Source organism: Stenella coeruleoalba, assembly GCF_951394435.1.
Source record: "Stenella coeruleoalba genome assembly, chromosome: 6".
Taxonomy (NCBI): domain Eukaryota; kingdom Metazoa; phylum Chordata; class Mammalia; order Artiodactyla; family Delphinidae; genus Stenella; species Stenella coeruleoalba.
The window spans coordinates 47,876,203-47,902,400 of NC_137151.1; the positions used below are offsets into that span (position 1 = coordinate 47,876,203).

The window sequence follows — 26,198 nt, forward strand, 5'->3', positions numbered from 1 at the left end:
TTCAATTTACAGCAGAATGGCCTAGACTATGAGTACAAAACAGTGTTTAAAAAGCTTAATACCTATTTTTGTAACATTAAATTGCTATTCATTTTAAATATAGGAATATTGCTCCTTTAGACTAGAATGTGTTAGAAGTTGTAACTTAAATATAATCTTACACAAAACAGAATTAGCGATTAGAGCCTCTATTTTTACATAGGACAATAAAATCAAAGCAGAATATAGCATTGCAACTTTATCTGTTTAGTCTGTTTTACTTTTAAGGAAGCAAATTTAATGACTATGGCATTTCATGTAAATATACTATAGTAAAATTGTAAATATGACAGAAATTAAACATTTCATGAAATAATCAAATATGATGAAACAACTGTTAGATCAATTAATAATTAGAGAAAATCTACAAGGATGACTCAGTGTTAGGAACTCCTAAAAGAGAATGATTAACTATCCAAGGATTAAGATGTTCTTGGAAAACTCTCTAGGCTCTTTGCAAAACTGATCACATTATAAAAAATATAGTGTCTAATACAATAGTATAAGAAAGGTTAAATGGTTGAAAACGTGATTCTTTGTTTAATCTAGAAATTAATGTACAGTTGAAATTATACCTAAATATTTAAAAAGAAACCCCATAATTTTGTTTCAACATTTCTCAGGGTTAACTATAAATTTTAATTCCTTTCTTTAAAAGTGGATTCAATTTTCAGGGTCTTTTTATGGTACCACTTTGAATAGGTTTTACCAGTACTTTATGAGTGGATTTGGTTGTATTTTTAAAAACTTTTTATTTAAGTATAATACGCATACAAAAAAGTGCACGTAACTGTACAACTCAAGTTTGTACAATTAAATTACCCATGCAGTCAGCACCCAAATTAAAAACACAAAGAATATTACCAACCCCCACAGAAGTCCCCTGTTTCTTCCTTCCTGTCACTACCCTTCCCCTCACCCTGACTTCTAGCAGCAGTTTTGCTTTTGTACTTCATATTACTGGGATTATACAGTATATGCTCTTTGGCGTCTGGCTTCTTTCACACATTATTAGTGTCATCACTTTGTTGCAAGTAGTCATAAAACATTCATTTTCATTATTGTATAGCATTTGACTATGTGAATATGCCACAATTAATATATCCATTCCAGTGCTGTTGGGCATTTGAGCAGTATCCTATGTATAGTGCTGGTATAGACTTTAGTGAGTGCATGACTTTGGGGGAACAGACGTGTGCATTTCTGTTGGATCTATATCTCAGAGTGGAATTGCTAGGTCCTAGGTGTAGGGTATGTTAAGCTTTAGAACTACCAAACAGTTTTTTCAAGTGTTCATACTATTACATTTTTCATCAATAATAGTTGTAGTTGCTCTACATCTCTACCACTTGGTATCTTCCTTTTCATTTTAGCCATTCTGGGGACATGTAGTGGTGTGGTATTGTGGGTTTAATTTGCATTTCTGATGATTAATGAAGCAGAGCACCTTTTCATGTTTATTCATCATTCGGATAGCTTTTTTTGTGAACATTTAAGTCTTTTATTTTTCTGTTGGTTTATTGCTGACTGATTTCAGGAGTTCTTTATATATATTTTGGAAACAAGTCCTTTGTTGGATATAAATCTGGATTGTTGGATATATATATATCTTCAATTCTATTGGTTGCCTTCTCCTTCATAATGTCTTTTGATGAATTAAAAAGTTCTTAATTCTAATATTCTATAATCAATTTTCTCCCCTTGTATTGTTAGTGTTGTGTCCTGTTTTAAAAAAATCCTTGCCTACTCCAAGGTGACATATTTTTTCCCCCTAAAAGTTTCATTTAATCTTGCAGATTTGCAACACATTTGGAAGTAATTTTTGTGTATGGTGTAACATAAAAGCAAAAATACATTCTTTTCCTATGTGACTATCCAGTTGACCCAGCAATATTAATTGAAAAGATCACTTTTCTTACTGCACTGCAGTGTTGTTACCTTTGTCATAAATCAAGTGACCACTCGTGCAGGTCTGTTTCTTGGACTTCTTTTTCTCTTCATTGGTCAGTTTGTCTATCCTTGTGTCAATATCGCTTTGTCTTAATGACGATAGCTTTATAGTAGCAAGATGGTTTTAAGTGATTATAACTTCCAATAATATGACTGGAAGGCAAATGCTCAAAGCCTGAATTTGAATCTTCTGGATAATGAAGTTATAGCTTACATATATCCTGTTGACACAAAGAAGGGAGGGCAAAGAAAACTTATGAAACAATTGAAAACATCCTGGGTAGTAAAGAGATGAGAATGAAGATTATTACTGGGTGTGCTGCAATGCTTATTAGGGAACTGGATGCCTACTTTCCAGGTACAGGAGGAAAAAAGACAATAAAAAATACAAAAGAATTATGTACAAGTAGCAAGTGCAAAATGGTGTGGTGTAAACCAGGTGCTATACAAATGAAAGGAAAAGAAAGATCAGTGAGGGATGGAGTAGTTAGGAAAGGCTTCATAGAGAAAGAACCCTTGAATTTATTTGAGCCTGATAAGGTCACTCTTAATGCAGAACATTAGAGATTTCATTTTTGTTTCCTGTATCTCCTTAGTGCATTAAATCAGTTATCATATCCTGCCCTTATTTCTTTAGATGCCTCTTTAACCTCTGAGTTTCAAAACCAACTAATGGTTTTAATCCTGACTGTACATCTGAATCATCTGGGAAACTTTGAAAAAATAATGATGCCCAAGGCTCTTCACACTAATAAAACAATCTGTGAGAGTGGAGGCCAAATTATCAATGTGTTTCAATGCACTCCCACTTGATTCAAATGTACAGCTGAAGTTGAGGACTGCTGAGTTAGAAGGTATATTCAATCAGTGGTTTTCAACTGGTGATATGATACTGTGAGATAACATACAGGACACTTGGTTAAATTTTTTCAGATAAACATTTGGCTTCCCAGGGGAAATTTGGCAATTTTTGGAGATATTTTTTTGTCATGACCAGGGGTTGCTGCATCTGGAGGATGGAGGCCAAGGATGCTGCTCAACATCCTATAATGTACATGACATCCTCGAGAACAAAGAATTATCTAGTTCAAAATGTCAACAGCACTGAGGTAGATAAATTCTGCTTTGGAGCAACAAGAGAACCAATCATAAGAAGAAGAAATAGAGTTGGAACTAAAAGCAGAATTTTGTTCAAATGTAAGGATTATACTGATGTTACAAGTGACAGAAGCCCAAGAAAGAAATGAGTTTTATTTACTTATTTATAATGAGGGCAATTTCTTTCTTTCTTCCCTCTTTTCTTTCCTTCTTTATGGCTGTGTTGGGTCTTTGTTGATGTGCATGGGCTTTCTCTAGTTTCAGTGAGCGGGGGCTACTCTTCATCATGGTGCGCAGGCTTCTCACTGCGGTGGCTTCTTGTTGTGCAGCAGGGGCTCTAGGCGCGCGGCTTTAGTAGTTGCGGTGCGTGGGCTCAGCAGTTGCGGTGCACGGGCTCAGTAGCTGTGGCGCACAGGCTTAGTTGATCCGCGGCACGTGGGACCTTCCTGGACCAGGGATTGAACCCGTGTCCCCGGCGTTGGCAGGCAAATTCTTAACCACTGCGCCACCAGGGAAGTCGAAGAAATTAGTTTTAATCTTGAAGTCAGAGAATTACTGTGTGAAGTGTAGGATCTATAACTGAATTTTTAGATACGTTTCAGTAAAATTTCAAAGAAATTCAGAGCATGTGGAGTTCAATGGAATGAACTCAGAAGTTTATTTATGAAATGTGGCAGCACTATTAATCTGAAACTTAAATTCTGCAACTCTGATATTTTTAAGCACTTTATAAACTTGTTGATAATGACTATGCACTGGGTCTTAATACTAGCTGTGTGACCTGATGTATGTTCTTGTTTCCCATTTTGTCTATTGTAAAAAGAGGGAGGTGGGTCAGGTGATCTGAAAGACCCCTTCTAGCATTTATCTTCTATACAATAATTCCTAAGTTCTTGTCAAAATACAAATTTTACAACAAAAAGGTGTTTTTCAATGATAGGTCTAAAATTAATTTCAATGGCTCAGGCTTACTTTAAAAGGTAGCAAATTTATGTTTAAGATAATTTTACCAATTCTTTCTTAATGGGGTCCTAATCAAATGAATATGATGAAACTGATAACTGCAATGTTTTCTTACTGCAGTACATAATAGTTAACTATCTTCTACTACTATTAGTAAGCATCCCTTGGATTATATATCCCAAACCTAAATCTGGCCATTCCTACTTTTCAAGGAAAAAAAAATTTAACTGGCACTTACTGCTTCTCATACTTTTTGTTTCTGCAAATCCTGTTAGAAAGCGAGATGATAAAAGGAGTCCCAACATTGTGTAGCCTACCCCTCACATAATATAGTATGTAACCATAGCCACCTATAAGGAGGAAGTATCCTTTTCAACCAGTAGATGGCACTTCAGAATTGTTAAAGCAAATGGTGAAATTTCAAGGAACATGGCTCAAAGAATGGTGCAAAGGAGGAAAGGCCTGAATAAGCAATATGCATACAAGAAACGAGTGGACCACATAATTCTTTTTTTGTGGGAACTGTCCTTTGCATTGTAGGATGTTTAGTAGCATCTCTGGCCTGTAACTACTAGATGCCTATAGCACTCTCCCACCCCAAGTTCTAACAATCAAAAAATATCTCCACATTGCTACATTTCCTCTGAGGGGCAAAATTGTCCCAATTCACTGAGAAGGCAAATGCTATGCAAACAGGTGATCTATAATTATGCACAGTAAGGGTGAATCTCACATTGCTGAGTGAAAGAAGCCAGAGTGAACCTAGTATATATGATTTCATATATGTAAAGCATCAAAACACACAAAACCAACTTATACTGTAGGAATTCAGGATAGTGGTTGTTTGTGGGAGGGGCAAGTAAGGGGAGGAAGTGCCTGAAAGGGAGTCGGATGAGCCTCTGAGGTACCAGTAATGTTCTGTCTTGATCTGGGTGCTCCTTACATAGATGAAAATTTATCGAGCATATATACTCCAAAACAATTTTTTTCAAAATGTTTTGGGGGCTTCCCTGGTGGCACAGTGGTTGAGAGTCCGCCTGCCGATGCAGGGGACACGGGTTCGTGCCCCGGTCCGGAAAGATCCCACATGCCGTGGAGCGGCTGGGCCCGTGAGCCATGGCCGCTGAGCCTGCGCGTCCGGAGCCTGTGCTCCGCAACGGGAGAGGCCACAACAGTGAGAGCCCCGCGTACCACCAAAAAAAAAAAAAAATGTTTTGGAAGTCAAGACTTCATCTTTTTCATAATGAATGAAAACACTGTAGCTCTTATTCTTTGAATCATAAGCAACACTCATTATCAAACTATCGATACATGTTAAACAAACAGTATTAAATGAAGTTGTAAACTAAATTAAAAAGCTGGTCATCTCCATGTGATCATTTGAAAAACAGGCAGTTAATTTTAAAAATACAGAAAAATCCATTTCAATTAATTCATTTGGTAGAAGTTACTTGTTCTCCTGAGATTTATCTATATTCCTAATGACAAAAGACAAATCAAAGATGAGTCTAAGTTTAAAATGCTGTAAAAACAACTCTGTCCCACATGAGACATTTCTGTAAACTACTGCAGTTTCCATCTATTGCTAAATTTGGAGAAATATGACTTAGCAGCTGAAGCATAGTTTTGTCTGAGAATAAACTACATTTATCTGTCTCAACCCAGGAGTTAAGAATTATTTTTCACTATGTATAAAGTTGAGATTCATATTCTTTTATATGTAAAGTTTTAGTATTATCCTTATTCTTCTTTTCCTGTACATACATTATTTCAAAGTAATACTCAGATGGCACCAGGACATCTAACAAGTAATATAGTAAAAAGAAAATTAAAAAAAAGTTAAATCTACACTGAATCCAGATTTCTCAACTGCATTTATTAAAAAAAAAACCAAAAACGAAAAAACAAACTTTAAGAAGATTAATATTGTAGTTTCTTAGGAATCTTTAAGAATTATATTTTAAAAATACTGCAATGAAAAAACACATGTCATAACCAAATGTATGATTTATTTTTGGAGAAAAATAATTAAAACTGAGGTTTTTCCAATTAAGGGGAGAAATAACAATATGAGATCATACCCTGGTTACATGTTAGTTATCACATTCTATACAATGTGGATGTGCTCAAGATGTATGTCATGATATTATGAATGAACATTTGAAATTTAAAAATCACAAACCGCTTGCCAATATTGTAAATTCATAAATGTTGAAATAAATACCTACAAGGAATTAAATTTTGAAAACTGAAGCCTTTGACAGTGTATAGATCATCCCAAATGTTACAAATAGCAGAGCAAATAAGTTGACATTACTGCTAGTTTCCACTTAATTTCTTCATAATATGGCTCTCTGGTGTTGCATTAGTGAAGATACTTCCTACAACCACATGGGTACCCCAGAGACTGTGGCGAATCACTTTACAGCAACCAAGATCATCAACAGAGAATCCTAAATGTCGATAGCGTTCATCTGTCTCAAAAAGAGTGTTGTTTGTATATGGTCCAAAAAACTGGAGGAAATAAAACAAGTCATATTTTCATTAGCTAGAAAGATAATGAAGTAATAATTTTTATGCAAATACGAACACGTATCTATATAAATACTCTGAATATTTAAAAAATCAAATAAGAAATAAAAAGGTCACATGGAACACCTAACTGTCCTAATACCTCCTCTCCCCTCAATACCTGTGCATTCTGGAAATGAGAAATGAATGATCTAGCAGACTGCATATTACCTAGAACCAAATGCATAATATTATATGACCTTTAGAGATGAAATAAGAATTAGGCAATCATCTATGGTTCACTTTTGTAATTTTTAAGATAAGAAAACTATCAGAGTAAGTTTTTCATTTCTAGTACTCACTAAATCTTGACTTTGAAAAGAAATAGTATATATTCCTATTTTAAGATTGAAAAAATTACTATTTGTAGTTAAAAGATATACACAGAATGTAAAATATGACCACAATAGTGGTTCAGTTATTTTCTTTAAAGTATAGCTTTACAAATGTTAATTTCCAAAAAGTTACTTTTCTAAATATTTCTTTACCATCCATATTCTTAATTCTAAAAATAAGTGTGTGTTTCTTCCTTAATGAAACTATTGGATACTAAGTTTTAACTAATGAACAGTAAACACACTAATTCAATGTAATTCAAACAATACCTATTAATGAGGATGGAAAATAAATTTTAAAATTATTTTTAATGAAAAAAATTTAAAGTGATGGAGAAGCTTAACTATGAGTGCCAGAGGTCCCTCAAAGTTGTGAATTCAACAGACTCTTGGTACCTATTGTGAATTCAACAGACTCTTGGTACCTATTTTTATACCTCTTTGCATAAAATTGTGAGGTTTTCGAAGTCTTAAATGGTCTACTTTTACCAAGGTTATAATTATAAACAATTTTATAATAAAAATAATTCCTACTTCAAATTATATAATGTGGCTTTCAAAATGTATTTAATTACTCACTGCCAAACCAGATGATGGGTCAATAAAGTCAGCCCAATAGCCTTCAGCTCGAAGGGCGTAGCAAATTTCTTTAGCACCGCTGATGAACTGCATAGAAAAAGGCACAAATAATATGCTCAAAGCAGCAGCACAGAGTGTTTTATTTCTCAATAAATTTTTAAGATAAATATTTTTTGCTTCAGATAGAGAATACAATAAGATTAATAAACAATTAAAACTAATGATAAATTAAGACTGTAAAGTCCTAAGATTATTTTCACCAGTCCAAAAGATTAATGGTTCATATAATATTTTCATTTCTTTTAAAAAGTCTAAATTGTATATTTTTTTCTTCTAAATTATTTCCTATTTTAGGAACTATTTCTAATCACTTCTGTGCTATTAACTCCCAAATTTGTCATGGATTATAACCTACAGTTGCTATTTTGTATCATTACAGAGGTATTAGAAATAAGGTAAGAAAGGGAAAACAAAATATTCATAATGAAAAGATATGGACCATTCATTAATTTGAATGAAAGTTGGTTAAAAACATGTATTTGTTTGTGTGTCCTTCAAAAACACATCTACCCACTCACATAGTCATGAAATATTTCTGAAAAGGCACATAAAAATAATAAGATAAATGGATAGATTGGGTACAGGGCTGGACCACATACTTCCTTTTCACTATACACCTCTCTATCTTTTGTATTATGTATAAACATTACAGACCACATGCATGTATTAAAATCTTGGTCTTACCATCCTAATTCCTACAATGTCTTTATTAGCTTTATCAGAAGTCTAAGCAGTGAAAAAGACTAGAAGCAAATATTAGAATCAGATTAGAATGTTAAAAAAAAAAAAAGACAGACTATAAGTGTTGAAAGACAAGGGCACAGTTTCACTCACAGCTATAACAAAGTAACAGTTATCAAACTTGCCACTTGCTGAAAAATATAAAACTGACCAAAATATATGAGGCAACTGTTTTTAGACACTGAACAATAGGCAGACAAAACAGCAGCGGAGAAGGGAAACAAATAAGGTGATCCCCATATATGCTCCAGGCTTCTGTCTGGGGACACTCTCTTGTTGCAGGGCAAAGAAGTGGAGCCCAAGCAAAGTGATAGCGTCACTGAGCTGAAGGGGTAGAAAGCAAGAGTTCTGAACTGTTGAAGCATCTGGAATTTCTGGTGTAGGGTAATGGAGCAGAGGGAGATGCACAAATGGGCTTCCCATGTGGTCCGCGGAGCAATTTACCCTGGTTCAGTAGCCAAGGGTTGAGCTGCGCAGATACAAGGTGAGATTCCTCAAGGTCCAGCAGAGAGTGCCAGCTGCGGGGCTGAGAGCTGAATGGTGATATCAGGGGTCACGCACTACAGGGTAACGTGAATTTCTGGTCCACCTAGAGTGATGAGACCTCACTGAGCATCTCTGGCACTAACCTGAGATGCTCAAAAGTCCAAGCCTTGATAGCCCGAGGGCCAAACCTGGCTGGCTGCCTGCCTGTTTGTGTAAATACAGTTTTGCCGGAATGTAGCCATGCCTGTTCATTTATATATGGTCTGTGGTTGCTTTAACAATACATGGTAGAATTGAGTAGTTGAGAACCTATCACCTACAAAACCTAAAAATTTACCATCTGGCTCTTTACAGAAAAAGTTTGCTGATCCCTGCTATAGAGATATACAACTTTAACCTATTTTCTCCAAATACAGGCATATCTCATTTTTTTGGGCTTCACTTTATTGCACTTCGCAGGTAAGGTTTTTACAAATTGAAGGTTTGTGGCAACCCTGTGTCCAGAAAGCCTATTGGCAACATTTTTCCAATAGCATTTGCTCACGTCACGTGTCTGTTTGGCATTTCGGTAATTCTCTCAATATTTCAAACTTTTTCATCTATTATTATATTTGTTATGATGATCTGTAGTCTGTGATCTTTATTGATGTTTTACTACTATGACTCACTGAAGGTTCAGATGATGGTTAGCATTTTTTAGCAATAAAGTATTTTTAAATTACGGTATGTACTTTTTTTTAGACATAATGCTTTTGCACACTTAGACTACAGTACAGTATAAACATAACTTTTATATGCACTGGGAAACCAAAAAATCTGTGTGACTCACTTTATTGCGATATTTGCTTTATTATGGTGGCCTGGAACCTAACCTGCAATACTTCCAAGGCATGCCTGTACTTTCTTGTAAACTAATGAAAAACATTTAGATAATACTGTACTCTATAGGTTATTTTCATACTTAATATTTACACTTACTGCTGTATTTCATTAATTCTCATAATTCTTAAAAATAGGAAAACTGAGTATGGTTTAGGAAAGTCATTAGAATCATGTATCAATTTAATAAAAGATGTACCATACACAAAAACTACAAGGTGAACAAAACGATGCATTTAAATGTTTGCAAAGGTTAACTAAAAGAATCCCAAATGATCACAAAAAGAACCAGTTTAAGTATTTTTCTTAAAGATTTCTGCTTGGGACTTGCCTGGCAGCGCAGTGGTTAAGAATCCGTCTGCTAGTACAGGGAACATGGGTTCGATCCCTGGTCTGGGAAGATCCCACATGTGGACCAACTAAGCCTGTGTGTCACAACTACTGAGCCTGCACTGGGAGCCCGCGAGCTACAACTACTGAAGCCAGTACACCTAGAGCCCGTGCTCTGCAACAAGAGAAGCCACCGCAATGAGAAGCCTGCGCACCGCAACGAAGAGTAGCCCCCGCTCGCCACAACTAGGGAAAGCCCGTGTGCAGCAACGGGGACCCAACGTAGCCAAAAATAAATTAATTAATTAAAAAAAAAAAAAGATTTCTGCTCATCAATAGCAAACACTGACATCTGCTGGTAAAAAACTGAAATAAAGTAAACCACAACATATAATATCTACTTGGACAGTAAGCTATGTGTGGTTCTAAAATAACCACTAACATGTCTAAAATAAAAAATGTTTTTTCATAAAAAAATAAAATAGCTTTAGTCATTATAAAGTTTAAAATGCACATGATAAAGCGTGTTGCCATTTCAGAGGCTGGAAATTTTTTTTTTTAATTTATTTTATTTTTTGGCTGCATTGGGTCTTTGTTGCTGACTTACATCTATACGGGAGTCAGTATCAAATGAGGCTCAGAATCTTGAATGGTTCAAAAAGTAGGACTTACTAATACAATGCACATATCAGAGCAAACTCTCTAGTGTCTAAATGGTAGTATACATTTACTAATCATTGTCAATATATAAATAGAAAATGTTTATTGAGTTATTATGTATTTAAATTTCACTTCTCCAAATTCAGATCTTTTAAAGATCAGAGAGAATGCCTTATGCCTCTCTGTAATTTCTTTGTTAGCTGGCATATATAACTTGCTCATGATTATTAATTACCACATGGAATTTATTAGTAAAGTTATATGTGGGACATTTAAGTATGAAGTCATTACCATAAAATACTCTATTGAGTATGTAAATAATATTTTTATAAATGAAGAGAACCATACATCCAACCCTAAAGAAAATATAAAATAATTCCAAATATTATCCTGTATGTAAATTACTAAAGAGAATTTTTTCAACTATAGTTAGCTAAGGTGTCCAAGTGAGCTAATCCCAACATGTCATACAGGCAAAGGAATATTCCTTTCTATCTTGTAGAGAAAGAAATTGATATAACTGAACATCAAGCTCTTAGATAAATAATTATATAATTTTTAAATATAAGACTTTAAGTTACTACTTCTCATTTCTCAGGTTGGTAAAAATGAAAAGTAATGCTAATATCCAGGGTAAAGGTGAGAGCATATATACTAGGACAGTCTTTTTGGCGGGCAAATTGGCAGTATCTTTCAAAACTTAAAATGAATATACCCTCCGATTTCCCTATTTAGGAATATGTAAGTATGTACAAAAAATATATGTACAAATATATTCACTGCCTGTAATAGCCTAAGTTTGATTTTCAACTTATAAATGACTAAAAATTTTTTTAAATAATTTAAAAAATTTACGGTTTGCCCATGCAATGTAATATTACACAGATTTTTACAAAGAATGAAATAAAATCTATGCGTAATGTTATGGAAAGGTGTCAAAACATATCTTCTAAGTTAAAAGCAAAGGATGGGAAAAAAATGTGGGTATATACATTATATTATTATTGTACTGTACACTGTTATTGTTTACCCCTTTAAGAAGGCTGAGGTATTTTCACTTTTTACTTGACATGCTTGAGAGAGAGAGAGAGAGAAAGAGACATGGAGGGGGAGAGAGGATCAGAGAGAAGGAGAGAGAGATGGGTATGAAGAGTTAATTTTACATTTTTGTTGTTTACTATATTCCCAAATTTCCTAAAACATAAATTTAAAAAAAACTGAGGAAGTACTGGACAGAATCTAAGTTTTTCAAAGACACTAAAAAAAAAAATTGTGGTATTTTTATTCTCAGAAAACATGTTAAGTTTTTTAGTACTGGAATACATTAGCAGAGAATTAGTAAAGGCTAGAAAAAATAGCCATCATTTTAAAACACTGGTTCATTGGTATTTAAATAAGATCATAAAATTAAATTGTCAGCAGCTGAAAGAATTACCTTTTCTAAGAGCATTTCTCTTTCAGTTTCTACCTCCTCACTCCAAACAGTCATATCATTCTTAGTTTTCTGTGTTACAGTCAGAATCATTAGTTTGTTGGTGGCTACTTCTGGAAACAGTGATTCAAAATCTGTAAGTGAAATAAGAATAAAACTCCAGAAAAAAATAAATTTTTTAAAAAAAGAAACAGTTCATAAAATACTTTAGAAAAATGATGATTAAGTTAAATTATTATGGTACCAAGTTAGGTTTATAAATGCATATTAGTTTTGAAAAGGATGAAATGCATTTAGTTTTGGTTTACTTCTGCTCTTTTTGGATGAACGAAAATATATTGCCAACAATTCTGAAGAGTAAGTTGGGTTACATGTTCTTGGTCTTGTAATTTAAAAAAAAGTTTATTATTAAGATTTTTCTCAGTAGTACTAATGTATTAGCTCATGGAAATTATGGCTGTAATAATCACCCAGGAGTGGGATGACTTTAGGAAAAGATTTAGGAAAAAAGTTATTAAAAATTCTACTATTCCTATCTAATGGCAGCATGAGGTCAGATGTCAGGGGACACTTGAAAGCCTTATCTTGGCCAGGCAATCATCATTTCCAGCTAGACATATTAAAATACTAAGTTATAAAGCATTACGATTCCTATGGAGTACATTATTCAACACATTAAAAAATTAGTGACATTATCTAACACACACTAGTGTAAATATGAATAAAGCACAACATACCTCTTCGCAGCAATTCCGGACATGTTTGGATTGCACACTCTACTTTGGCACTTTCAAAGTAAGTTTCCGCACTGTTAATTTCTTGCTCAACAGGTACATCATTACCCTAAGGTGGAATAAGAAATATAAGTAAACAAAATCTGGAGTTCAAATAAAATATCTTGCCTGTTATAAACCTGTTTTCCCTAGAAAGTTTTTTCAGTAATCCTAACCTAGCTGGTGATGGGGTAACAGGCAGTGTTTTCTTACATACTCAAACTTTTCTCTATGATGAATGTAATATTTGAAAATTTAAAAAAAATGTTGAATTAAAAAAAGGAACATATAAATACCCTGATATTCTAAGACTTAATATGAATAGACGTTGGCTAAAAAACTAACTAAAATGCGCCATTATTGTGTCTTACAATGTTACCTCTTCTGATATTCTGTTATATCTAATTATCCTTCCTTTTGTTGTATAATCTGTAAAATGAGGATAAGAACACTAACTTACAAAGCAACATGATTAAACATATAGCTTCTCCAACAGGAAGTGCTTAGAGGCTTTTATTCAACAGAAATTTACAGGGTGCCTATTATACACTAGACATTATAAACAGGAACAGGCACTACAATGGTAAAAAATCCAGTCTTCACTCTTAGGTATATAAGAGTTAGTAGAAGAAAAATGCATGAACAAATAAATGCAATCCATATCAGAAATGCTATATAGTTATAACGGAAGTCTTCTGGAGGTATAGATGGGGAAGAAACTTGCTTTGCGGGCAGAAATCAGGAAAAGGTTGAAATCACGTTTGAGTTACATATTAATTAACATGTGTGTCTGACAGATAAAGAATAGACAGACTATAGGTTAAGAATTCAGGAGGAAAAAAACAGTCCAGCAAGAGATAATAACGTGCAAAGGCATACAATGGTCAAAGGGAATGGTGTAATTTTAAAAAAATGAAAATATGCTGTTATTGGAGAACAGAAGGAGTAGGAAGTAGTGGGAAGTAAGGTGAGAAAGATAAGGGATCAAAATTGTGGAAAGTCATTTATGCCACATTATGAAATTTTGAAAAAGCAATGAGGAATATCAACATGCGATATAAAAAGCTAATGACAGTATTACTGTAGAGGATGTATGGCAACGAGGAAGAGCAGGTGACAGACCAGTAACAGCCAACAATTACTGATCACTTAGTGTAATAAGTATTTTACATACATTTTCACATTTAATCCTCATAGCAACTTTGTAGGCCAGGGATTATTATTATCCTCATTTTACATATAAAGAAACAGAGGCTCAGAAAGGTGAAGTAACTTTCTCAAGGTCACAAAATTAAGTAAATGGCTGAGTTAATCTCTGAATACAGATTTATCCTATCTCCACAGTCCATCATACTATAATGCCTATAAAAATTGAGGTAAGATAAGGAGGCGCTGAACTTTGGCAGTATTAGTGAGAATTGAAGGTACACAAATTATTTAAGAGCTACTTTCAGAGATAGAAGCAATGTAATTCTGTCACTATTTACAGGGGTATGATGAAAAGAGGAGTCAAGGTTGGCACTATAATTTTTATTTTTGGGACAGTGGGAGGATGACTAAGTCACTTATACTACTGACAACATGGGAATAAGGACAAGTTTTGAGAGAAAAAGGACTAATTCAGTACTAGACGTGTAAAATCTTGGGACTTCTGAGACATCCAGATAAAGATGTTTGGCAGGCAGATAGTAATATAGAACCAGAAATGTCAGAAACAGAAATAAGAAGCTAGGAAATATGAATACACAGCCTGTGGAGAAAGCCAAGGACTTAAGTGACCGGGGAGCAAGTCAAATGAGAAAATGAAGATCAGAGACATTTGGGAAATATCATGTAACTGGTAGACAGAGGAGGAGTCAAAAAGACTGAGAAGGAATATCTGAGATAAAAAGTCAGGGGAGGTCAACTGTGTCCCAGTGTTAGGTTATCTGATATCACCCATAATTTGAGGGGTTGCTGCTTTTAATAATATGGCTTTGATCAAAATCTCAACCTGAAGCTATATAGAAATATGAAAAATGATAAGGATCGGGGTTTGAAAGAAACTCTGAAATGCATGTAACTTTCCATTTGAGTGAGCAATGAGCAATACTAGTTTTAAAATGCATTTAAAAATTCATATGCGATACCAGTTTAAAAAACTCATTAAAAAAAACCCTCAGGAATTGTTTTTACAAAAGCTATTTAAAAATCCTCCTCTTCAGTCTACTGTATCCAGAGTTTCAGAGATCTCAAAATTTTCTTTTTAAATGGCTAGAGGAATATAAAACTAGTCGGAATTTGGTCCATATATAAATTACAATTACCATTAATAAAAGTGAAAAACAGGGAATATAAATTTCCAGTTATAGAATTAAGTTATTTATATTTGAAATAAACATTTAGTAAAAAAATATATTTTTGAAGAATTATTTAATTACCTAAAAGAGACTGCAATGTAGTTAGGTGAAAAAAATTATATAGCAAACGCTATGTACAGGACAATGCCAAGCTTTTAAAAGCTATATATGTTGTTCCTGTTTATACTGGACTTAAATAGATTTTTTTTTTACTTTTTCAATGAAAGTAATATGTTCAGTTATCAGAAATTAATATAGCATTAATAATTAGAAAAACAGAATGACCTTAACAACTTACCTGAAATTCATTCACATATTGTGCCATAACAAACTCATGTCTTTCGCTCGATAAAGGTTCTGCTAGAACATCAGGTAAAGTTTTATGAACCTGGCTTTTCTTCTGTGATGTGGTCCCATTGAGGTGACAATCAAAACCTATGTTCCCAGGAAGCTGGAATCTCTGATCCTGAGGTCCAAATGGTCCCATAGTTTCATCGGGCCAAACTGTTCGAGAGCCTAAAGAGGAACGACAAAATGAATCATTTTCTCCTTACTAGTTAAGTACATTGGTAGACTGAAAGAATGTTCTTCTTCCAATTAGGTATTTTTTTTTAGCTAACCAATAGTTGTTTGAAGTTTGCTTTCCTGTGTAAATATAAATTAGTTTGTTTCATGTTATTCCAAAAGACTAATCAAAGCAACCAGCTGTCAGCTCATAGGTAATTCCATTACTAGGGAAAGAATTCAATAAAGTACTGTAAATGTAATTCTTTTTTTTTTTGGCCATGCTGTGCGGCTTGTGGGATCTCAGTTCTCTGACAAGGGACTGAACCTGGGCCATGGCAGTGAAAGCCCGGAATCCTAACCACTAGGATTACCAGGGAACTCCCACACTATGTAATTCTTGACAGTCATTAAAAAGAATATGGTAAATCTTTACTGATAGTGAACGAAGTCCAGTACATATTACATTAAAAGAAAAAGCTAAGTCAAAGAACAGCATATATGACATTTATTTTTCATCCTTATATTTGTGTTTTTAAATACAGTAAAAAAAACATCTGTAAGGAAAGACATCAGACTTAATGGTGGCTACCCTTGGGGAGGGGCATTCAACTGCTGTTACCTGGTGGCACAAAACATTAATGGACTGGAAAAAAATCTTGTACGAACCAATGTGACATAATGCCCTGTTTACCAGCTACATGAGTTAATATGGATTTAATACTTACAGAAGAATAGACCACATTTTTATTCCTGTAAAACTTAAAAAAATCCTGACATATGAAAAATTCAAAAAGATCCAGAAAAGAATAAATTAGAAAATCAAATGAAGAAATACTCAGAGTAGGAATTTTGTTTAGAGAAAGGAAGGGACAACTGCTGCAGACTTTAGCTGGCAATAAAAATATTTATAAATTTATAAAACTTATAAAAAATTTATAAAAAAATTTATAAAAAAAAATTTATAAAAAAAAATTTATAAACTCTGCCAGAACTGAGTGACTAAAAACGACCATGTCAATATGGCTGCCCCCATATCGCTCTTCCATACCTATGACAGACATCACCCATCAACTGCAGAACATTTCCCTGCTGAACACAGACACTGTCACATGATTCTCAACCTAAACACTCTAGCCCAGTATGTCTCAAACTTTTAATTATTTAAGAATCATCTAAGATCTTCTCAAAATGCAGATTCTGATTTACTAGGTCTGCAGTGGGGCTAAAAATTCTTCGTTTCTAAACAGTCCCAGATGATGCTGATGCTATGCCATGCTATGCTATGCTGGTCTGCAGATCACACTGAGTAACAAGGCTCTCGACAGCCACTAATGATTGACTGGAGTCAGTTCACAAACTTAAACTTACCAGCTATTTTGAAGAACATGGGTTCTACAGATTATTCAGATCTGTTTCTTTAAATAAATATCCCATATTAACAGTGAATTTGAGCATATTTTCAAATGTTTACCAGTCATTTAGGTTTTCTCCTACAGAAATAGCCTGTTCAAATCCATTTTTGAAATTTGTTTGGTTTTCTACTGGGTTTTCTTTCTCCTATTGATCTACAAAAATTCTTTATATAGTTGTCCCTAGTTATTCACAGGGGACTGCTCCCTGGACCCCCACAGATACCAAAATCTGCATATGCTCAAGTCCCTTATATAAAAGGGCATATCTCTACTGACCTTTGAACAACTGAGGGGTTAGCTGTTCAAACCCTGCATGCAGTCAAAAATCTGAGTATAATTTATAGGCAGTTCTCTGTATAGTCGGTTCCACATCCTCAGATTCAATGAACCGAGAATTGTACCGTACTTATTTAGTTTTGAAAAAAATCTGCGTATAAAGTGGACCTGAGCAGCTCAAAACCATGTTGTCCAAGAGTCAACTGCACGCACATATACTGTAACCTTCGTACATCACATCCTCCTGTATACTTTAAATCATCTCTAGATTACCTATAATATCAAAAACAATGTAAATGATATGGTGTGTGGCAAATTAAAGTTTTGCTTTTTGGAACTTTCTGGAATTTTTTTCCTCAAATATTTTTAATCCTTGGTTGGTTGAATGTGAGGATGAAGAACCCATGGATAAGGAGGGTTGGCTGTATATTCATAATGCAAACCCTTTACATATTCTGAGTGACAAATCTTTCATTTATGATAGATGTATATTTAGCCTTCAGATTATGAAAATTGAGGAGTAATCAGAGATGGAGTTAGAAAACTGGACCAAGAAAACCAGGGGAGGCTTTGCATGCCCAAGTGAACTTATATTACACTGTAAGTAATGTGTTGCATGAAAAACGATTCCATGGGCAATTCCTTTAGAATACATCAGGTAAAGTTTCTAAGAGCGCTCCCTGAATATTTTAGCGTGTATTATAAACCTCTACGATAGGACTATGGTATAAAGCATTTCTCCAAGTTAACTAATCACAGAGCTTAAAAAAATTTTTTTTTCATCCTTGAACAATGATTCATAGCTTGGGAATAGTTTAGGAACTGCTACTGAAAGCAGTGGGAGATAATCGAGGCTTATGAAGGAAGTGACATGATTTAAAGTATTTTAGAATGATTGATAGTGGTGCACAAGATGGATAAGAAAAAGCAGACTTTGATTTAATAAACACTCAAAGTGACAGCTACATTTAAGAAATTCAGCAAAGAATCAAGAAGTAGTAACATAGTTTAATAGGATCAAAAGAAGATTTGTTTCAGGGAGGACTGTGTGCTCAAAGATCATTAGAAAAACACTAAAGTTCAAGAAAATAAGTTTTAGAAACCAATATTCAATCTTCTTTTAAAAAATACTGTAACTTTCTGGTATAAATATTTAGGCAAGAGCTCTGATTTTATTTTCAGTGGGATAAACTCAACTTTAGAAAATCAGTAAAACCTCAAGAAGAAATACAGTAAGTCCCCTACACATGCATGAGTTCCAATCCGAGAGTGTGTTCATAAGTCCAATAAAGTTAGCCTAGGTACTCAACTAACATAATCGGCTAGCATATAGTACTGTACTGTAATAGGTTTATAATACTTTTCACACAAGTAATACATAGAAAACAAACACAAAAAATAAAGACCTTTAAATCTTACAGTAGAGTACCTTGAAAAGTACAGTAGTCCAGTACAACAGCTGGTGTACAGGGCTGGCATTGGGTGAACAGGCAAGAAGAGTTACTGACTGGAGGAGGGAGAGGAGGTGGGAGATGACAGAGCGGAAGGATCATCAGCAAGGAGATGGAGGGCAAACTGCAATTTCACTGATGCCTGACGTGGATGGCACAGGCTCTGCTTCCTTGCTGGACTCAATTCTATCTACCCTCTTGAAAAAACAATCCAGTGATGTCTGGGTAGTAGGTCTTTTTTTCTCATCATAGATGACATGGTAGCAGTGGATTGCATTCTGAATGGCTGCTGCAACCTCTGTGTACTGTTCTACATTTTGGTCCTGTGCCTCAAAAACTAACAGTGCCTTCTCAAATAAAGAAAAACCCCTTGCATCATGAATCTCTTCGGTTCTTCAGTTACTTCTTCTTCCTCTTGTCTCTTTTCGTCCTCTCTTGCCCTCCAACTCCATCAGGTCTTCATTAGTAAGCTCCTCATGGTGCACAGCAAGGATTTCAATGAAGTTGTCCTCTTGCAGATCTAGCTCCAGCTTCTCGCTGAGGGTCACTAAGTTGCTGAAGACCTCTTTGGACTCCTCATCCACCTTTCAAATCCACGAAAATTGTGAACAAACTGCAGGCAAAGGTTCTTCCAAACCCCATTCATGGGTATGGCCGTAACCTCATGCCAAGCAAAGTCAATGTTTTTTATGGCCTCGTGGATGTTACAGTCCTTCCAAATTGTCACAAGGTTGTTCCTGATTCGTCACTTGCCTTTACTGCCTGATGAAAACTGTGACGTAAATAATATTTCTTGAAAGTTGCTATAACTCCCTGGTTCATAGGTTGGATGAGAGATGTAGTATTCGGTGGCAGATGCACTACTTTGATGTTGGGATGAAAGTCGTCCATGAATGGGGGGTGGCCCAGAGCACTGCTGAGCAGCAAAAGAATGTAGAATGGGATGTCCTTCTCCAAGCAATACTTCTCTACCTCTGGGATAAAGTGGTGGAAAGACCAGTCCTGGAAAATGGCCTGTGTGACCCAGGTTTTGGGGTTACTCTCCCACACAACAGGAAGAGAGCCCTTGGCTATGTTTTTAAGGGCTCCTGGGTTCCCTGAGTGATAAACTAAGAGAGCCATATCGCTTCATATCGCTGGAAAGAAGCATTGCCACCAAACAACAGAGGTAGCCTATCCTTTGCTGCTTTACAGCCTGGCATCAACTTTTCCCCCTTACTGATGTAACTTTTCCTCTGGCATCCTCTTCCAGTACAGTCCTGTCTCATCCACATCAAAAACCTGCTCAGGTGAATACGCACCTTCATCAATAATTTCTCGAAGCATTTCAGGAAATTCCCGGTCAGCTACCATATCTGCACTTGCTGCCTTGACACTTACTTTTACATTGTGAAGGTTGGCTCTAGCCTTGAACTGATGAAACCAGCCATGGTTGGCATTAAAAGATGTGCCCTCTGATTCTTTGCCGTGTTTCAAGTCTCCATAAAGGCTTTTAGCTTTCTCTTGAATCAGCATTAAGCTGAGTGGGACTTGACGCTGATGCTGACCCTGCACCCACATACTAAGAAGTTTCTCCAACTCCTTCATCACTTTTCCACGCTTCTTCGATATTATTGTCAACATCATCGGCACAGCAGACTTCATGTGTTCCATGACCTTGTCCTTGTTCTTTAGAATCATGCTGATGGTTGAACGATGCATGTTATAAGAATGAGCAACGTCTACCTTCTTTTCGCCTCATTCCACTCTCTCAATTATTTTCACTTTTGTTTCCATTGTTATTGCGTGGCGCTTCTTAGCAATACCAGCTATACGCTGCTTTTACGCTTGCTTCCGGACATCCTGGGCTTGAAATAAAGATACTGTACTACTGTACTCTATACAGTACCATAAAGTACACAAAAGCACAACCACTTGTAGAGAATGCACACACGTGACAATGTACACCAGACATGTGAACTAACTTGCGTGACTGGTCACGCGAACTCGTGTTCACATCTCTGAAAGTTCACAACTTGAAGGTTTGTATGTAGGGGACTTACTGTATTACAGGAAACACAACTCAGAAGGTTATGAAACAATTATAAGTAAAGCAATAATAACTTTTACATACAGATATCTGGAGGTGCAGTGGCCACATGAGACTCATCAGAACCTGAAGATCCTGCAGTTGAAAAGGCTCTGGGATTGACAACCCTTTTAACTAAAGAGCAAAATCCTGGGAGATAGGAAACCAGTCTGGCTCTGTTACAGAGCACCTAAGAAGGACACAAAAATCAAAATTATTCTGGATATAAATGCTATACTAACACAGACAATCTCTGGCAAATCCTCACATTGCAATATATCATTTAAAACCAATGTTTATTCTACTATTATTGAGCAGCTACCATAGGATAAGCATCATGTACATTTATAATTTTAGAAGTAAATACAAATATTTAAAAAACAAGTAATAAGTTACTTTGGGTAAAAATATATGGCTTTCCCAAGGCCAGAATTAAGAGTGCCATACAGAAAGAATGGGAACCTCTAAAAGTTGCCCTATTTAGTGATGACACTAAAAAGGTAACACAACTGATAAGATTCTATTCTCAAAATAAAGAACTTTCAAAACCTCTCCTAGAAACAAAACCTATTTACTTTCTAACTCTTCTCTTCTTTTACTGCTGTAAATTGTACTAATTATCTACCATACCATCTTTCCTCTTTCTTTAATGGCAATGTCCACTTTCCTCCGTTTTAGCACACAACTTTGTGATACATTTTCTGCTCTTATGTTCATTCCCTAGACTCTGAGGTCAGTTACAATGGACGAATGTGTAAACATCTTTCACGTATAAACTTTCATCAAAATACTTAAGTCAGAATAATCTAATGCAGGGGTTGGCAAACTATAGCTGAATATAGCCTTCTGTCTGTTTTGGTGAATAAAGTTTTATTGCCATACCCATTTATGTATGGTCTGTGGCTGCTTTCATGTCATAATGGCAGAGTTAAGTAGCTTCACAGAGACTCTACGGCCTACAAAGCCTAAAATATTTGCTATCTGGCTCTTTATATTAAAAAAAGAAATCGCTGACTCTTAGATTAGTGGAAAACATGTAAGAACAAATACTATATCATCTGTGAAATGCTATCAAAAGATCTGAATAATTAAGAGACCCTTGAGGACATAGGCAAAAAGTTTCATGGAGGATATACTTAGTTGTGAAGAAATAGAAATTTGCTGGGGAAAGGGCATTTCAATGAGTGACTATCAGGAACAAAGGGATGGAGTCATAAAGGATGTACTCAGAAGAGTGACAAGTTCACTGAAGGTGGATATAAGGTAGTGCAGTAAAAAACAAGCTTGAAAGTTAACTTGTGGGCAACTTTAAAAGGCTTTATACGTGACACAGACAGGAAAGGGCCTGTTATATCAAGATAATAAATCAGAATTTTAACCTGTAGGCAGGGAGGAAAAGAGTAAACTGATAAAAATAAAGGATGTTTTAAGGAATGTACCACTAAGGGCAGTGTAGAGAATGGAGTGGGATTAGAAAGCTGGTATGAAAAATAGTTACCAGGATGTTGAAATAGTCTAGATACTGTAGAATCACTCTTTTTCCCTTTCACATAGTATTCTGAAATCCAGCCCTGTGTTCCTTCTGACTTTCTCATCCTAAGTACAAGAATACATCCTAACTGGTCGTTCTACTTCTCTGACATAATTTCTTACTCATTTTATCCCTCCTTCTCTTACTCCACTCTTTAGTCACATAAAAATATCTACCCAAGTCTTCCCATATTTCTCTGCCTTCTTTATTCTGCCACAAGATTTCTTCTGCTAAAACGTCCTTTTCCCTCTCCTCCTAGGCCTGGCAAATTCCAACTCTTTCTACAAGATCTGGATAGACAGAACCTCCTTTATATGTCTTCAAAATGCAAGACCTGTCTCCAGAGCATTCTGCCCACCTGAAAATTTAAGCATCTTCCCTTGGGTGTGCACCCAACCTGCTCAGAGACAAAAATGGTAATTCTCAGTGGTACAAGAAATTTGAATTGTATATCAACATTGAGCAATTGTGATATTTCACACAAAAGATCCAGACTTTCAGCTGTTCTTACAAACTCCAAAGATCTGGCAGTGCTGGATTCACATTCCCAAATGACATTAGTTGGCAACACATCACTGTAGCTAAGGAAAGGCTGCTCCCTTTATATCAGAAATGAGTATTTCAGTTTGTACAAGTCCCCACCAAGGCTTCTTAATTGACCTGTTCAGCCTCTGAAGCATAGACATACCTGACCCATGCTATGTATGCAAACTAAATTGTTGAAGACATACATATCTATCTTCATGTTTCATTAGTAACATCCATTCAGCACTTAAAATGCACATAAACGAACACAAATTTTTAAACATATATTTGAATATTGTTTTATGTAAACTTCTAACAATAAAAGTATCCTTCAAAATACCTACTGGATTAATTTATTCATTCAAATCAAAATAAAGCCAGGTCAAATATTAGCATACTACTCTAACTGGTATCTTTCCTTTGAGAGTAGCACATGCTCCTTTTACAACATTCCCTTCCTATGATTATGGCTAGGTATAAATTCACCTTAACACACGGGATACACTAGTGGTCTACTTTTACGACTTGGCCTTATAGTCTTACCATTAGGCTATTACTTAATATATCATATTTGACTACAGGAATACTCTCCTGGCTAACTGTTGCCATATTAGTCTTCCTAACACACAGCTCTAATTAAATCACCAAAATTTAAAGAATAAAGTCCAAATTACTGGGTTTGGCATTCAAGACTCTCTATTACATGATTCCAAATCCACAATCCAACCTTCTCACTTATCTCTTTCACACATTTTACATTCAGGAAGACAGAACTGACTTCCTGATTTTTGAAAGGGGGGGTGTCTTTGAATATACCTCCTGCTCTGCCCAACCAAACCTCAGATTATCTAATCCCACCCATCTTTCAAACCTCAAATGCTTCTCTGATTAAGTGAACACAAACCCCTACTTTTCCCTCTCCACAAAGCTCTGAATCTGCACTGTACCTTTGTGTAGGTTTTAAAATTAGTTTCTACTCTTATTGTAATTGTTTTAAAATATGTCTTGTGTTCCCTATGGCAGGATGCGTTTGAGTAATCGCTGTACTGTTACAGTGAATAAATCTCTATGGCCTGTGAGAATAATATCTCTTGCGCCCATTTTGTAGTATTTGGAAGGTGACTTCCTATACTGAAACTGCTACAAAACCTTCAGTTTACCTAACCAAAGAAACAGAAAACGGCTTAAAAATAATTCTAAATATTTACTGAAATAATGTCTTTTAAAACTACTGAAAAGGTGCTGGCACTGAATTTATTTCTAAAAACGAATTTATAGAAATAAATAGACGTGTATTGAGAAATATGTTGCGTTCAAACTACCCGCAAAGCATATCAACCTAATTCACACCCCTTGCTTCCCTTGCCATTTCCGGTACACTAATCACGAGAAACATTATGCCATCAATGCCATTATCATTAAACCCGTCCTTCCTAACGAGTTCCCAAACTATTTTATTACTATACTGCTTCTTAAGAGGCTAATTTACTCACATTGGCCATTTCTGGCGGGAAGGGCAGGCGAAAAATATCTTCCCTTTTGTAAAGTTATTCCTGGGAAAGGACAAAACAAACAGGCCGGTGACGGATTAAGCTCTAACAACAGATCACTGGGGTAACGTCCACCACCGCCTATTGTGTGTCCCTCCACCGAGACAGGACCAAAGTCCAAGCTCTCCCCGAACCCCAAAATTCGCCCCCCGCCCCCACAGGGCACAGCTCGCTGCCCACAGGAGGGCGTGAGGCGCTCAGCCCGCCCGGTTCGAGTCCGCGAATGGGACTCGACTCCGACTAGATTGGGGTGGCCAATGAGGAGCTCCACCGGGATGGAGTCCTGAGGCTCGAAGTAGATATTTTAACACCGGTCAGGGCTGCCCGACGACAGAAGCAAAGGTGCCAGCAGAGATGAAGGATGAGCAAGCGAAAAGGAGCCTAAACACAGAGTGCCAGGACGACTGGCGACAGCGATAGGGACCCTGTGGGAATAGAGGAAACACCGGGAGCTGCAGCCCGAAGATGGGCGAATTTGGATGGGGCTAACGCAGGCGGAAACCATACGTACCAGTCTACGCCGCCGCCTCCAAGTGTTGGAGACCCGGACTCTTCCCGTCTTCAAAATGGCGGCGCGACAGCAGAGCGGGTAGCGCCGAAGCTGGCAGTGCCCAGACTGAAGGAGTTGCTCCTGAGCACATCGATGAGAAGGATCGTCGAGCCGATGATGCGCACGCGCACAGGAGGCCCACGTAGAGCCGCCCTTCCATTGGATAGTCCCCCGCCGCGACGTGGGCGGAGATAAAGTGACGCGCGGATGACCTGGGAGCCTGGAGGCTTGAGCTCTGGAGCTGGGTTTAGGCAGCGTTTAATTTCGTGCATTAACTCACTGAACTGAGGTATTTGAAAACCTCCTCTCTCCCTAAGACTTTCTTATTGCCTCCAAGAGGTAAAGTTTTCTGTTCATTGTGTGTGGTTTTTTTTATTTTTCAAGAAATCACTGTTTTTGAGAATAGGGCACTTAACGTTTTTCTTTATGTACCAGGCCTTTAAAATAGGCGCAATAAATACATATCCCCTTATTTATAAAGAGTATATAGGGCTTCCCTGGTGGCGCAGTGGTTGCGAGCCTGCCTGCCGATGCAGGGAACACGGGTTCGTGACCCGGTCCGGGAGGATCCCACATGCCGCGGAGCGGCTGGGCCCGTGAGCCATGGCCGCTGAGCCTGCGCGTCCGGAGCACAGGCTCCGCAACGGGAGAGGCCGCAACAGTGAGAGGCCCGCGTAATGCAAAAAAAAAAAAAAAAAATGTAAAGAGTATATAATTTTCATTTGTCAGTTACGTTTAAAGACAATTAACTGAAGTTCATACTGATATATTTAGTTGGGTCATGTTGGGCAATTAGTGTCTTTATTTTAGTTTCCTCCCTTCTAAAATGGGAATAAATGGATAAAGAAGATGTGGCACATGTATACAAAGGAATATTACTCAGCCATAAGAAGAAACGAAATAGAGTTGTTTGTAGTGAGATGGATGGACCTGGAGTCTGTCATACAGAGTGAAGTAAGTCAGAAAGAGAAAAACAAATACTGTATGCTAACACATATATATGGAATCTAAAAAAAAAATGGTTCTGATGAACCTAGGAGCAGGACAGGAATAAAGACACAGACATAGAGAATGGACTTGAGGACACGGGGAG

The 26,198-nt window shown here is 36.2% G+C and overlaps 1 protein-coding gene across 2 annotated transcripts; it reads right to left on the bottom strand.

The window, feature by feature from the left end:
• Nucleotides 1-1,078: 1,078 nt before the first annotated feature.
• MMADHC (metabolism of cobalamin associated D) lies at nt 1,079-25,163 on the bottom strand. Of its 2 annotated transcripts, XM_079924579.1 has the most exons (8): nt 25,067-25,163; nt 24,499-24,558; nt 20,995-21,139; nt 15,534-15,751; nt 12,861-12,966; nt 12,127-12,257; nt 7,536-7,622; nt 1,079-6,564 (listed from the first exon to the last, which is right to left on the bottom strand). In XM_079924579.1, the coding sequence occupies exons 2-8, from the start codon at nt 24,505-24,507 to the stop codon at nt 6,370-6,372; spliced, it is 891 nt and encodes a 296-aa protein (XP_079780705.1). In that variant the 5' UTR covers nt 24,508-24,558; nt 25,067-25,163; the 3' UTR covers nt 1,079-6,369. The 2 variants fall into 2 exon arrangements, with proteins under 2 accessions (XP_079780705.1, XP_079780706.1); XM_079924580.1 differs by lacking the exon at nt 24,499-24,558 and having other exon boundaries at nt 25,067-25,155.
• Between the last annotated feature and the right edge of the window lie 1,035 nt (nt 25,164-26,198).

What these genes read in the sequence shown, in the direction of transcription:
- MMADHC (XM_079924579.1), bottom strand. An exon ending in CACTGCACCTCCAGATATCT is followed by an intron (nt 15,752 to 20,994) that starts GTATGTAAAAGT and finishes GTTCCTCTTTAG; the next exon opens with GCTCTCGAACAGTTTGGCCC. An exon ending in GAGAAATGCTCTTAGAAAAG is followed by an intron (nt 7,623 to 12,126) that starts GTAATTCTTTCA and finishes TTTTCTATGCAG; the next exon opens with TTCATCAGCGGTGCTAAAGA.